This window comes from Artibeus jamaicensis, unplaced genomic scaffold (assembly GCF_021234435.1).
Source record: "Artibeus jamaicensis isolate MK-2021 breed Jamaican fruit bat unplaced genomic scaffold, CSHL_Jam_final contig_3126, whole genome shotgun sequence".
Classification (NCBI taxonomy): Eukaryota; Metazoa; Chordata; class Mammalia; order Chiroptera; family Phyllostomidae; genus Artibeus; species Artibeus jamaicensis.
Window position 1 is genome coordinate 9,567,157 of NW_026521723.1, and position 13,940 is coordinate 9,581,096.

At 40.3% G+C, this 13,940-nt stretch overlaps 1 protein-coding gene across 15 annotated transcripts in view; it reads left to right on the forward strand.

Annotated features, from left to right (window-relative positions):
- Positions 1-13,940, forward strand: part of PHLDB2 (pleckstrin homology like domain family B member 2) — a 235,000-nt gene that overhangs the window by 217,705 nt on the left and 3,355 nt on the right. For all 15 annotated transcript variants that reach the window (XM_053663054.1, XM_053663055.1, XM_053663056.1 and 12 more), the window contains 3 exons: positions 7,414-7,504; positions 8,457-8,603; positions 11,088-11,307. In XM_053663054.1, coding sequence (XP_053519029.1) covers positions 7,414-7,504; positions 8,457-8,603; positions 11,088-11,307 — 458 coding nt within the window. The remainder of the gene's footprint in view (positions 1-7,413; positions 7,505-8,456; positions 8,604-11,087; positions 11,308-13,940) is intronic.

The following is a 13,940-nucleotide window of genomic DNA, read 5'->3' on the forward strand; positions in this document are numbered from 1 at the left end:
CAGGAATACAGGGTGGCAAGGATCAAACAGTAGATAACATTTCAAAGAAATCTGAGAGCTTAGTATGAGTCCTAGTCTGTCAGGAACAGAGTTTTAGGGTTTCCTGCTCAGACCCTTAACATATGAATGAAAGCACTCTTAGCAGAGCAGATTTCACAGGTTTATCAGGAAGTCTTTGTGATGCCAGATTGTTCCCCAGGACAGGCTCTAGCAAGGCAAGGAGCTGCACCTCTCCCCAACAGGTATTCAGGCTTAAGGGGATTAGAGCCAGGAAGTGCTTCTCCCAGAGAACATGGGGACTCCGGCTATGTCAAAGCCAGAGGGTGAGAGTCCATTGCTCTTTGTTGCAGCCCCTGGAGTCCTTCCATGAAGACTTAGTCTGGCTTAAGTTGCCCCCCACTGTGAGGGGTCTTATCCGTCATGGACTTCAAGCTTTGGGGACAGGGAGAGGAAACTGAGGCAGCGTTAGCTTCCAGAGACAAGCTTTGTCTTCTGCAGTTCACATTCCAAAGGTCGTCCCTCACCCTTAGCCACAAGGGGTCAAGATACGATTCCTAGAACCAGGTAGAGCGTTCTACAACATAAATGTACCATAGTTTTTTGATCTACTCATTTACTGATGAACACTTAGGCTGTTTCCAGCACTTATAGTCCTGGTTTTAAAGTCTATTTTGTTGGATACAAGTACTGCTACCCCAACTTTTTTCCCTTTTCATTTCCATGAAATATATTTTTCATCCCTTTTAGTCTGGGTGTATCTTTTGACCAGAGATGGGTCTATTGGTCTATTGGAGGCAGTGTGTGTGTGTATTTGTTTCTCATCATTTAGTTACCCCATGTGTTTTGATTGGAGAATTAAGCCATTTATATTTAAGGAGTGATTATTGACAGATATGTACTTATTGCCATTTTATTTTTATACTGTTGTCCTCTGTTTTTCTTTTTCCTCTTCTCCTCCTCCTCTCCCCTTTCTTCTTATCCTTCTTCTTCTTCCTCTTCTTGTTCTTCTTTGTTTCTTCTTGTTGTTTTTATTCCTGTTCTTATTTTTCTTTTTATTTCTCTTCCTCCTCCTTCTCCTTTTTCTTCTCCTTCTCTTTTTAATATTTGTTGCTAATAAACTCCTTCAGCTTTTTCCTTGTCTAGGCAGGTCTTTATGTCTTCTTCAGTTTTAAATGATTTCCTTGCTGGGTAAAAGTAGCCTTGGTTGTAGGTCTTTAGTATTCATCACCTTGAATATTTCATGCTAATCCCATCTGACTTGAAATGTTTCTGTTAAAAAATCAGATGACTGTCTAATTGAAGGTAACTACCTGCTTTTCTGTTGTGGTTTTTAGGATTTTTTCCTTGTCTTTAAGCTTTGCCATTTCAATTATGATGTGTCTTGGTGTAGGGTCCATCTTGTTAGTGACTGACTGCCTGTGCTCTTGGACTTGTGCATCTTTTTCTTTCACCAGACTAAGGAAGTTTTTGGTCATTATTTCTTCAAATAGGTTCTCAGTCCATTGCTTACTCTCTTCTCCTCCTGGTATTCCCATGATGCAGATGTTGTTACACTCCATGTGGTCCAAAATGTTTCTTAAACATTCCTCATTCTTTTTAATTCCTTTTTTTTTTCAATGCTCTGCTTGGGTGTTTTTTTCCACCTTGTCTTCCAAATCTCTGATTCAGTCCTGCTTCATCTAACCTACTTACTGCTTATTCCTTTCAGTGTATTATTTATTTCAGATATCATGTTCTTTATTTCTGACTCATCCTTTCTTATGGTTTCTATGCCTTTTTTCATGATGTTGAGTATCCTTATAATGATTACTCTAAGCTCTCTATCAGATAAATCACTTGCCTCTCTTTCATTTAGTTGTTCTCCTGGAGGATTCTCTTATTCTTTCATTTGGAGTCTGTTTCTCTGTCTTCCCATTTTGGCTGCCTCTTTGTGTTTGTTTCTATGTATTGGGTAGACCTGCAAGACTCTAGTGCAGTCTTGTATCAGTCACTGCCTGTGCCTGGCCCTGGTCAAACCTGTTTGGAGCTACCAGTGATCCACAGCTTGTGGTTCCCTCTGCTGGTCCTGGGTATGTGCAGAAAGAACCAGGCTGTACACTAAGGCAGCTTTTACCAGCACCAGGCCCAGGGGAATGTCACCTAATGTATCCCAGAGATCCACCCTAATTGTTAAATTTAATCATTGAAATAATCTTCAAGTATATTCCTCAGCATCCCAGCTTGAGCTCCACAGAGTTGGGCAGAGCAATTCCTCCTGGTGGGGCTATAGCTTCCCCTCAGGCTGGTGCCACTTGGAGGGGAGTGCTCTGCCTGAGAGATGGCTTCTGCAGTATGGGGGATGACTCAGCACAGGGTTCCTGGTGGCTGTTTCTTCAGTTCTCTCCCCTGAGCAACCAGCCCCAGACTCTCCTCATGTGTCTGTGCTTCCTCTGCTGGAGCCCAGGGTAAGTGGCTGTAAAAGGAATTTTTTTGTGTTAGCCCTTTGAGAGGCTCTCTGCATCCATAGTTGTCTCTCCCTGGTGGACAGAAACCCCTCTGCTTTTCACAGCTTAATGTTATGTGGGTTCTTTTCCCAGCTCTGGTGCTGTCTGCTGGGGAGCCCAGGTTGGGGTTTAGACCCCACACTTCTCAGCTGCTGAAATGTCCCTCTGGAACTTTGGCACCACCAGTGGGAGCCCTGCCAGCCCTTCACACCTCCTCTACCCTCCCTACCAGTCTCATTGTGGTGAAGTGGTTTTCCTGTCTATCTGTAGTTATAAGGCTTCTCTCCAGCTAGTGTTCAGTTGGTTATTCAGGATGCTTTCTCTACAATTTAGTTTTAATTCCAGTTGGGTCCTGGGAGGAGGTTAGTGCAGCTTCTACTTACTCCTCTGCCATCTTTAATCCTAATGACAGCACATTCTTGATGGGGACTTTGTGGAGATAGATAGAAAGAAATAAAGGCTTCATTTTTTCTCTTTTTAAGATTTTTAAGTAATTATATATTAAGATATCCTGAAATTATACACATTTTAAAGAGGTAATTCCATGCTGAAATTCTAGTGACATAAACTTAGTCTTGTGGTTTATTATGTCAGGAAAAAAAGCATTTGTAGAATTATATTGTAGAATTATTCAAGAGTTGTGGGTGCATTTGCCCTTCAGTTTTTGTTGAGACATCATTTTTTGTGTCTACTACAAAGTTACGTGAGTCAGACAGTGTTTTTGCCTTTTCAGCATTATTACCTACCCTGTAAACAAACAGTTGAGAAAACCAGTCTTGGATCTTAAAAAACAGTAACAGAGCCTGTTCTGCACAAAACCCCTACTCTGCTGAAGTTACTGAGTTTACTTATACAATGTAGTATTTTAAATAGCACCTACAATGACACTACTATCACTATTGCCGTTATTAAGTTTCTAGTCCTGACCCTGTGCTCACATTTTGAGAAAACGTTGAGGAAGCTGATGGCTTGTGAGAGCTTGCACACCAACCAGCACTGCATGGAAGGGGGGAGAAGCGAGACTCGGAATAGGACTGAATGCAATCCATGGCTGAACTTGGTTTTAAAAACATATTTGAAACAGAATTTTAAATGTTTCTAATCCCTTCATTTGGGGTTCAGGCTTATTTTCGGCTTTCTCCCCTGGATAGTGTTAACCAGAGAAGAGATTCAGGCTGCAATCAAAAAGAGAAAGTACCTATCGAATGAAAAGGTGTACTCCTGAGGAGGGCACGGGTTCAGGTAGCAATTTAAATGAGCTCCGAAGAGGACAAAGAAAAGCAGGGGTTTGTGGAGGTTAAATTTACAAGTGTGGTTCCCATTTCAGTCCGCTGTGCAAATGAAGGAGTCTGGCTAAGTGCAGGGATTGGGTAGTTCCCATATGCAAATAAGGGTGTCAGAAATTATGAGGAGGAAGAAAAGTCCATAGCTGTCCATTCAGCAGTAGTTCCAGAATGGTTATGACTCAGCCTTGAGCTGAGGGGAGCAACATACTAGCAACTGAATAGCAGCTTTGAAAACCCAGGCAGATGTGCACAGGCCCCACCTCCTCAATAGCCTCCCGACTCTTTTTTCAGGTGACTCTCTTATCGAGTGGTGGCAACACAATATCAGAAAGCAGCAAGAGTTCTGCTGGAGAAAAGAGGCTTAAATTCGAAGGAAATAGTAAAGCTCCACAATAGCAAGAGTGTGGCTATGGAGAACAAGTGTCTATGAATAAAAAATATTTTTTAAATAAAATAATTACCTTTTAAAGTGTATGCAGTATATATGTATGTACATGTATATATGTGTATACATGTGCATATACATATGTACATACACACATTTATCTTTATGTACCTAAAAGCAATGAAGACATGAAGTGGTTAATATTACCATGAACTTTCTATCAACTGTTTTCAGCAAATTCAGTTCATTTGGAGCAAAAATGAAGACATCTGTGAAAACATTGCCAAATAAATAAATTGAATATAATTGGCAGAAAATTACTTAGAAATATTATAAAATAATAGAAAACACCCTGAAAAATTCTTTAAAAATGAACAGAAATGTTTAAAGTTGGATAAATGTTTGAAAATTTAATGTCTAGGATGTGCCCAAATTACAAATATATGAAAAATCATGGCCTGAAAATATTTGTTTCCAACCAAGTTATTTGTAACCAGTTCATCTGGATCGGTTTCACGTGGCTTCGGGGTTACGCTCAGGCCAGTGAGTGGAAGTGTAGGATAGATTTTGACTCGACATAAGAATCAACGTTCTAACAATGCTTCACAAACAGCGAAGGAGTGGACACATTGAGTTTCTGGTAACAGTGTTCAGGGCACAGCTGGGTGAAAAATGGGAATGTTGTCGAAGGAATTAGGGACAGATAAGGGTCAGACTATGGGTGAGTTCTTAAAACCTGAGACTTAGTGAAACTCAGATTATGCATTTCCAAATTAGTTGTAGACATAAGACATGTATATCTGATGTCACAGACAATGCAGTAAAACAGCAATTGTCAACCGGTGTGCCACAAAAAATTTTAAAACATGCAGTTCCTGACTATTTAGTCAGGGGCACTGACCTCTTTTCCCTTAGATTCTCAAATAAAAAAAAATGACAGCAGCCAACACAACAAGAGCCATCTTGGTGTGAACAAATCAAAATTATGCCTTTTTTGGTCAGATTGGTAAAACATATATTTTTTGGTGTGCCACAGAAGTGTGGTGGTCCGTGCCCGTGTCCCATGGGGTGAGAAGGGTTGACGGTTGCTGCTGTGGAGCCTGAACATAAGTTTGTGCCGTGACTTGGCCTGCATGTTCGTCAGGCCTTCTCCACTGGCTCGGTGACGTTTGTCCCTTTCCAGTTCATGAAGCTGGGTATCCGCAACAAAGGGGAACATTCATTTCTGCACAGACATTAAACATTTTTTTTAAACAGTCTTGCTGGCTGAAAAGTACAGAGCTTACCCATTTGTACCTCCCTCAACAGCTCATGGAAATAAGGAGGAGAAATCACCATGTTCTTCTCTTTCTCAGGAGAACACACCTGGGTAAAGACCGGCCTAAGGTAACGCTGTGGTGGACAGCCTGATTATTAAGTTCGTAAGACTTCAGCATCCCTAAGGCCTCTCTCCTCGATAGATGCATTTTGTAACGGGGATGGCGGTACTGATGCTTGTTTTTTAAAGACTTAAAACACAATTAGATCAGTTTTAGGTGCACAGCCAATCCGAGAGGAAGGTACAGAATTCCCACTTACCCCCGGCCCCACACATGCACTGTGCTCCCCCACTAGCCGCACCCCCTACCAGAGTGGCACCTTTGCTAGCAATGAACCTACACTGGCACATCATTATCACCCAAAGTCCATAGTTTCCACTAAGGGTCACTCTTCATGTTGGGCATTCTATGGATTTAGGCAAACGTACAAGGACATGTATTTATCGTTATAGTATCATACAGAGTATTTTCGCTCCCCTAAAAATCCTCTGTCCCCCCCACCCTTCAACACCCTGGCAACTACTGATCTTTTCACTCTCTCTAGAGTTTTGCCTTTTCCAGATTATAATATGGTTGGAGTCATACAGTCTTCAGTCTTTCCAGATTAGCTTGTTTCACTTAGTAATATGTATTTAAGGTTTTTCCATGTCTTTTCATGGCTTGCTAGCTAATTTTTTTTAGTACTAAATAATATTCCATCATCTGGATGAACCACAGTTTATTTATTCATTTATTATTGAAGTACGTCTTGGTTGCTTCCAATTTTTGGCAAATACAGCTGCCAGAAACATTCCTGTTCACAGTACTGAATTGAAGATAAACCATATGTCCTATGTTGCTGTGGTCATCTATCTTTTCAAAACAACCTAGGTTTGAGATGATCCGAAATGCGATTTTGGAAGATCATATTAATAACTATCTCATGCATTTTATGTGAATTTATTTTTATTGGAGTGCCTTACAAACACAAGTTCCTACTGGTGCCATGTTGTATGCTCCGGGAGGTGGAGGTATGAAGGCCTTTCTGTTCTCAAGAGAGACTAGAAGAGAGAAGCGTAAATGATTACACAAGTGAATGTGCATAAAACAACTGGTTCTCCATGGCTGGAACATCAGAGTAAATGTTCTGACCTAGGTTACAGTCTCTTTTCCAAACTAGGGACATAAAAGGTAAGCAAGTGAAAAACATAAATTTTTGTCTAAGTTAAAAATTTCCAAGTTCTTCTATTTCTCGTTTAGTTATCCCTAACTGTTCTGGCAGCATTCAATTGCTCTTTCTTTTTTCCTTTTCTCATTTGTGTGATATGTTTCCCAAGATGCATTTCTTTTGAAGCTCTTGGGTCCATTTATACAGTTTGCTCTTTGGTATTGGTGAGTGCGCACTTATTGACAAAACTGGCCTCCACCCTCCCATTGCACCTATAAGAGAAGTCGTTTTTTTAATTGGCATCATCATTTGAGAAATAAAATGCCCACGTATGTGAACGCACAACCAAAAAGTGGCTAAAGACACATTCTCAAACCAAATAAAGTGACTTCAAAGCTTAGGTGTCATCTACCTAATAAAACTTCGGTGAAAGTCTTGTCGGTCTGTCATTTTTTGATGATTCCGCTAATGGGAAGGGCCTCCCGTGGGCCCTCATTTTTAGACTTCACAGGAAACATTTTGGAGAACACTCTGTAAAACTTGGTTTGGGTTTTATTTATGAGTAAAGCACTTTGGTGTTATTTTGCTTGCCTGTGTTTTGCCTCCTACACTGAGGTAAGTCAGTATTACCCAGTTTTCAGAGTTGAACTGACTTGCCTTTTCAGACCAGTGACCCTGTAAATTGTACTGGATTTTGTCAGACATTTTTGAGAACCTGGATGCTCATGTGTGGATGTGCTTGAAGAGACCTCAGTCTGAAACAACATTCTTGAAAGGCTTTTGTTTTATTTAGTGCCAGCACTTCAAATATTGCCAGAATAGAAGAAATGGAGAGGCTTTTGAAGCAGGCCCATGCAGAGAAGACACGGCTGCTTGAATCCAGGGTAGGTGTAATGTCTTCATGCCAGAAGGCAGTGATGAGGTGGTTCAGCATGCCCTGCACTTGACACCAGGAAGCTGTCATTGGGCTGCACAAGGCGGAATGACCGTGGAGTAGTCATTCAGCCTTTCTTGGCCTCATTTTCTTAATCTGAAAACTAAGGGTGTTAGAGGATTTCTAAGGCTTTTTTACTGCACTACATTTTTTCATAATTTAACAGAATATATAGTGTTGATATAGACCGAAATAAATGCTTTGTATTATGTTTCCCTTTGATGGCCAGTTTGTTTGCCTGCCAAAGAATGAGGATGAATGTCATGTCTGTGTGCATTCTTGTTCCTTGCCAGTTTGCATTAACTACGCTATTGTAACATTAAAAACCCCTTATTATTGTGACTGTATTTCAAGCCAAAATCTGGACTTCCTTAGGAATCCCCCAGAATGCCTTTGCATCCTGCTCTGAGGGTACCTCCTTTCCTCTAGCGACTTCCCCATGTGCTTCCGCCGCAGCCTGCGGCCAGGAAGCTGCTGAGCAACAACAGGAACTGGAAGGACCCACGCATGACCTTCAGTTGGAAGACAGCAATTGAAAGAAAGGCTAAATCCCTCTTGACGAGGGTTGGCTGACGATTTGTGGGGATTTTTATTTAAAATGAGGCTATTGTGGTTGTCAACATCAAATGACTTGAATGCAATCACAAGATGGATTTCCACGTACATTCTATTGTTAACTCAAGTTAGTGGTTGCCTTTCCGCGTAGCATGACTTTGAAAGCTACGTGAGGGGTGTTTGCAAGCATTTTAGTCGAGGTTTTATATTGTAAGGAGCGACTAGCTTATAATGCCCAATTTCTAGCAAGGACTTTTTCTTTTTTTTTTTTTTTTTTTTGATAGTATAATCGGAATCATTCAAGTACAACCACTCTGTCTTAAAATTTATTGTCTAATGATATGTAGGAACGGGAAATGGAAGCCAAAAAACGAGCTCTGGAAGAAGAGAAAAGACGCCGAGAACTCCTGGAAAAACGATTGCAGGAGGAAACGAGCCAGCGGCAGAAGTTAATTGAAAAGGAAGTGAAAATAAGGGAGAAACAAAGGGCACAGGTTGGTGGGTCAATCTGGATAAATAAGAGTATGTTGCCCCCTAGTGGCTGTTCTGTTGTAGAGGATGGAAATACTGGGTCCCGATGTTTTCCACGGATTATTAAATTCTTGACATGTAATGGCTGAGGGAAAGATATGAGTTAGTAGGCAAAAAAGAAAAAAAAATTCTAATGACACTTTTCTCTGCACATGCATGGAACATTTGATGGGAAAGACACTTTTTCTTCTACCTATTTTTTGGAATATATTTAAAAGGAGAATGTTTTTTAACTTCTTTTTCTTAGATAAGTCCCTTTAGCATTTCATATAATAAGGGCTTGTAAAAAAACATGAACAGTGAAAGGACAGCAAACTCACAGTTATTAACAACCACACCTAAAACAAAAGCAAACTAAAAGGACAGCTAGATCAGGAGTGGAAACATAGAAATGAAGATCTCGAAGAGGGTTAGCAACAGGGGAGTGGGAGGAGGAGAAGGGGGGAGAAGGTACAGAAAATAAGTAGCATAGACAGTAGATAGAAAACTGATGGGGGGCAAGAATAGTATGGGAAATATAGAATCTAAAAAACTTGAGACACATGGTCATAAACTAAAGGGGGGGTAATGGTGGGGAGGGGGGTAGGGTGGAGGGGAATGAAGGGGGGAATAGAACAACTATAATGGCATAATCAATAAAAAATAAATTTAAAAAAAACTACTCACAAAGAAAAAAAAAAAGGAGAATGCGTTTTGAGCAGGTTCGAGAAATGCAGCTGGGTTTGCTCCTAAAAAAAAAGGAAAAACCCCCCCTTCCCCTCTAAGAAAAAAAAAATAAAAAAAAATAAAAATAAAAAAATAAAACCAAATTCAGCATCCTTTGGTTGGTGAAGAGAACAGGTTCCATTAAGCCATGATTTGGAAATAAACACTCCAGAACCAGACAGTTTTAGCAGCCCTGTTTCTTGGTGGTGGTTTTAGTGTTTGTTGTTTTTTCCTCTCATCGCTGTACTGTCACGTGTGTTCCCTGTGCTACACCAGCCCACACACCTGTGCACCAGATTACTGGACTCGAGCAAAACTTGGGAAGATCACCCATTCTGCTCAGCTTCCTGTCTTGGTCATTAGGGAGTTTGAGTTTCTGACCTTGTCACTAGAGCTGCTTACATAATCTATATTTTCTGAGAAACTCATAAAATTTTAAGTCCATGTAATTTACATTCAAATCAGTTTTACCAAAGATTACTAAACACAAAGATAAAAGGTACTGTTTCCCTTGTTCTTTGCAGTTGCTGGCAGTTGGCAGTACAGCAGTGAGAGACTTTCTTTCAGGCTTTGATGTGTCATAAGCCTGCGACATCTGTCTACAGTCAGAGTCAAAGGCAAATTATTGAAGGGGAGCTACAAAGTAAAACATGTTCATTTTCTCTTATTATGCCAAACCTCTGCCAAATTTTGACTCACCGTGAAGGGAGAAAGCCAAACCAAAAAGCACCATTCTGTTTTAATCCTAATTATAAGTTTTGCCTCCAAGTATATGATGAGGTCACTTTCCCCAGGGTAAAGGAGTTGAATAATTTAACAGCATGGAATGAAACATTATTTTAGAAATATTACCCATAGTAATCTGTTTCCTAGATTAGATGAACCTCCATTCTAGCCTCGATAAAATAAAATAAAAGACGTCTATGTCCCTTTCTTCAATGTCTGGTCCTGGACTGTGTTTTGATTCCACTTCTCACCTTATTTTGGCCTTGCTTTGCAAAACACAGCTCTGCCTTCAGTTCCTGTTAGAGCAGGGGCATCAAACTCATTGTCACTGGGGGCCACATCAGCCTCAGAGGGCCGAATATAATTTTAGGTCTGTGTAAATGTAACTACTCCTTAACAGTTAAGCGAGAGTTTGGCAGTACTGCCAGGTAGAAACAAGGTGCCGGGCCAGATAAAACAAGGTGGAGGGCTGGATTCAGCCCGTGGGCCTTGTGTTTGCCCCCTGTGTATTAGACAGTATATGGAAGCTTATTTGTACAGCTTTGGGAGATCTTGTCAGGTTTGCATTTACTAAAGATTGTCCCATCAATCATGTCTGGGGCTATCTAAGAACTATGGTGAGGTTGTGGTGGGGAGAATCCCTGGGACCTTGTGAAGTGGAGGAGACCTTATCTGCAGGAAGCAGCCCAGGTAACTTCTAGTTACCAGTTTTTAAGTACTACGTACCTTTTTTAAAGCTAAGCTAATGACACTTTTCTATTTTCTCAGCTGTCCATTCCAAGAAATAGAATCTGTTGGCCTGGGTGTATCCCCCCCACCCCCACACTGTAGCATCCTTCTTAAAGTGCCATCACTGTTTCGACCCCACAGGACAATGTTTATCTTAAAGTCTCACAACCACACAGGCATTTTAACGCTTAAGCTTTTCAGATTTTTTTTCCTCCTGCTTCTACATACCTGTGACCTAAAACAAAAGCATAATTAGCTACAGATGCCATGGGTTTGCCTTTTTCCAGTCTCGACCTTTGACACGCTATCTGCCTGTCCGGAAGGAGGACTTCGATTTGCGGAGCCACGTGGAGACTGCGGGCCACAGCATCGACACCTGCTACCACGTGTCCATCACGGAGAAGACCTGCCGAGGGTTCCTCATCAAAATGGGCGGGAAAATTAAAACTTGGAAAAAACGCTGGTTTGTTTTTGATCGGAACAAGCGTACATTCTCTTATTATGCAGGTGAGTGATGAGAGAAATCTAAGTATTGTATTCAAATTAGGAGCCCTCCATTAAAGAGAATAGATGGTATAATTCGGTATAAATAGGGAGATTGGGAAGTAATAGAAATATTGACAATATTAATTTTGTAAATGTATATTTTATGTTCAGATTATATGGTCCACATAATATGAATTTTCTCTTAGAAATAATAAGTTACATTATATAAAAGGTGTGAACTAGTCTATTCTAGTTATGAAATTAGCTCAAACCCAAGTAAATGTTAAATAGACTATATTTTTGAGACCCACATACTGTCTTTTTAAACCATGAGGCCAGGAGAAAAGGGTACTTACTTATTTCTTTATTTATTGTCCTATGCCCTATTTAAGTCACACACAATTAGGCAGCCATAGCTGACAGTCATTCAGCTCTAGTTTATAAACTGAAATGGCCTTTTAAGCACAGAGAGAAAAGCTAGTCAGTGAACTAGTGAGTAAGTATTAAGTGACTGAAATATTTTTGGGTACTTGATGGTTAGTGAGAAATACCTTTACCTAGTCTTCCATAAACACAGGAATATCGGTGTAACTGGTATACTTATCAACAACCCTCTCACTCACTCTTGGTCACACATGAAATATGTCCATTATTACCACGAGCATAGTTCTGCCCTCTTTTCAGCAGCTGAAGAAGGGGTGGAATCAGCCCAGAGGTTATGAGGGGACTCTGCTTTGGGGTGACTGTATCAGCATTTATAAGCCTTGTCAGGAATTGTTAAAAAGCGTACCTATGTGATAAGTAAAAAATAACGGTCCAGTCATTTAATCGATAATATGAGGCGAGGATATATTTATGAAGAGAGGTGTGAGAAGCCAAGCAATGTGTGAGAGAAATGAAATGCTGGCTCTGGAGCCCAGAACTGGGGTAAGTAGAGGGTGGGAGTACAACCCATGCCTTCCGGTTGGGAGCCGTTGGGTGGGGTTCCGGTTACCGTGGTGGTTGGTGGTAACTGAAGCAAGTGGCCAAACCCCTGCAGGCCCCCTGCTCGGCCTCTCGGAGGGGCTTTCTGACCTTGGGTTTTATAAAAATCCAGAGACATTATCTTTAGTTTGTACAATAGAAAAAATATCTTTTTAATAAGAAATACCAATTTAGTGTCTGCAAAATGCATAAATGAAACTTTGCTGTGTGCTAGTCTCCCCCAGAATTTTCCCGAAGTAAAGTTTTGAAATAACTTGAGACAAAACAGCTTTATTCTTCTCTTCTCTTCTCTTATTTTATTCTTTTTAATAGCCCCACATTAAGGACTCCTTCCTTCTGACCCATATAAGTGAGTTTTCCAAATTTAAACTTCTTAGTTACTGGTCTTCAACATTTTATAAATACCAAAACCTTTTTGGTGTATGAAAGATTACTCAGAATCCTAGTGCATAAAACAGACAAAATGATATTTAATTCAGCTTTTCAATATGTATTTAATATTATATAGCTAACTGGTGAGACCTAGTTTGGTGAACACTAGCCATCTGGCTGTTTACAACCATCATCAGCTTCGTTTGCTCCAGCCACGTCCACCCCCACTTTTTCCAAAAACAACACCAAGTTCAAGAATAGATCAGTCCTCGGGATGTCATACAGATTGCAGTTCAGGCTGGACTTGATCCCATATTCACCATGCCCCTTCAGCTTGTCAGTGAGGTAGATACTGTGGTATGTGTGAAGGACCTGTGAACGAGGGTGCTGAAAACTAGTCTTAGGTCTCTCTGTTGACCTTGACCCTGGGCCCTGTACATGGCCTCCTACATATTAACTGGGTCACTTTAGAAATGTCTCTAAAACACTGAGGCACAGAAAATGTAGATGTAAATTTATAGGATAATGCTATTGAAACAGAATGAATAGCATTATTTCTTCAACTTACAATAACGTTATCGATTCTCTTAATTCACAGTGTCCTTGTGAGGCCTGTATTTTTCAGTCCTTTCTCATATATGAAGGCCTTAGAAACAAGTTTCAGTCCCCAGTTTTCTGCTTGTTCTAAATGCTGACAAGATTTACTTTGACCTCAGGATGTTGTTTTGTGTCTGTTTTCAGAAAACAAAGTTCATTGTATTCTCGTGAATATTGCAGCGTTCTTTCTAGTGAATGTGTGAGAGATACACGGGTTAAATGCAATTAAACTATATTTTCTACTGAACTTCTTAGGGCTGCTGTTTTCCAGACTAGGTTTTTACTGTTGTTGGGAAAAAAAAAAGGGGGGACTTTCATTAGTAAAAAAATAAATAAAAATAAAAATTCAACCAATGTTTCTATAAAGAAATTGCTTCTTTCCCAGCACAAAAGTTCTGATATTTTCCCACTGTTGTACCTGATATATCCTTTTAGATTTCCTTTGTTTATATATAAATTTCAGTATGTGCATGTGTTCTTCTTCTTTAATACAGTTGGGACCAAATTACTCTTCACGTTTCAGATTTTTCGCATAACAATATTTCACAGTGTTCTATACAAGGGCTGGCAGGCCCCACTTTATGCCTGTGTTAAGATGGAATCAGTTCCCTGTTAAAGTTCCAGCAGATCTTTGGCAGCCTCTTCTGCTGTAACAAAGGCAAATCCGTGTGCATGTGCAGGAGGAGTTTTATACAGTAAAG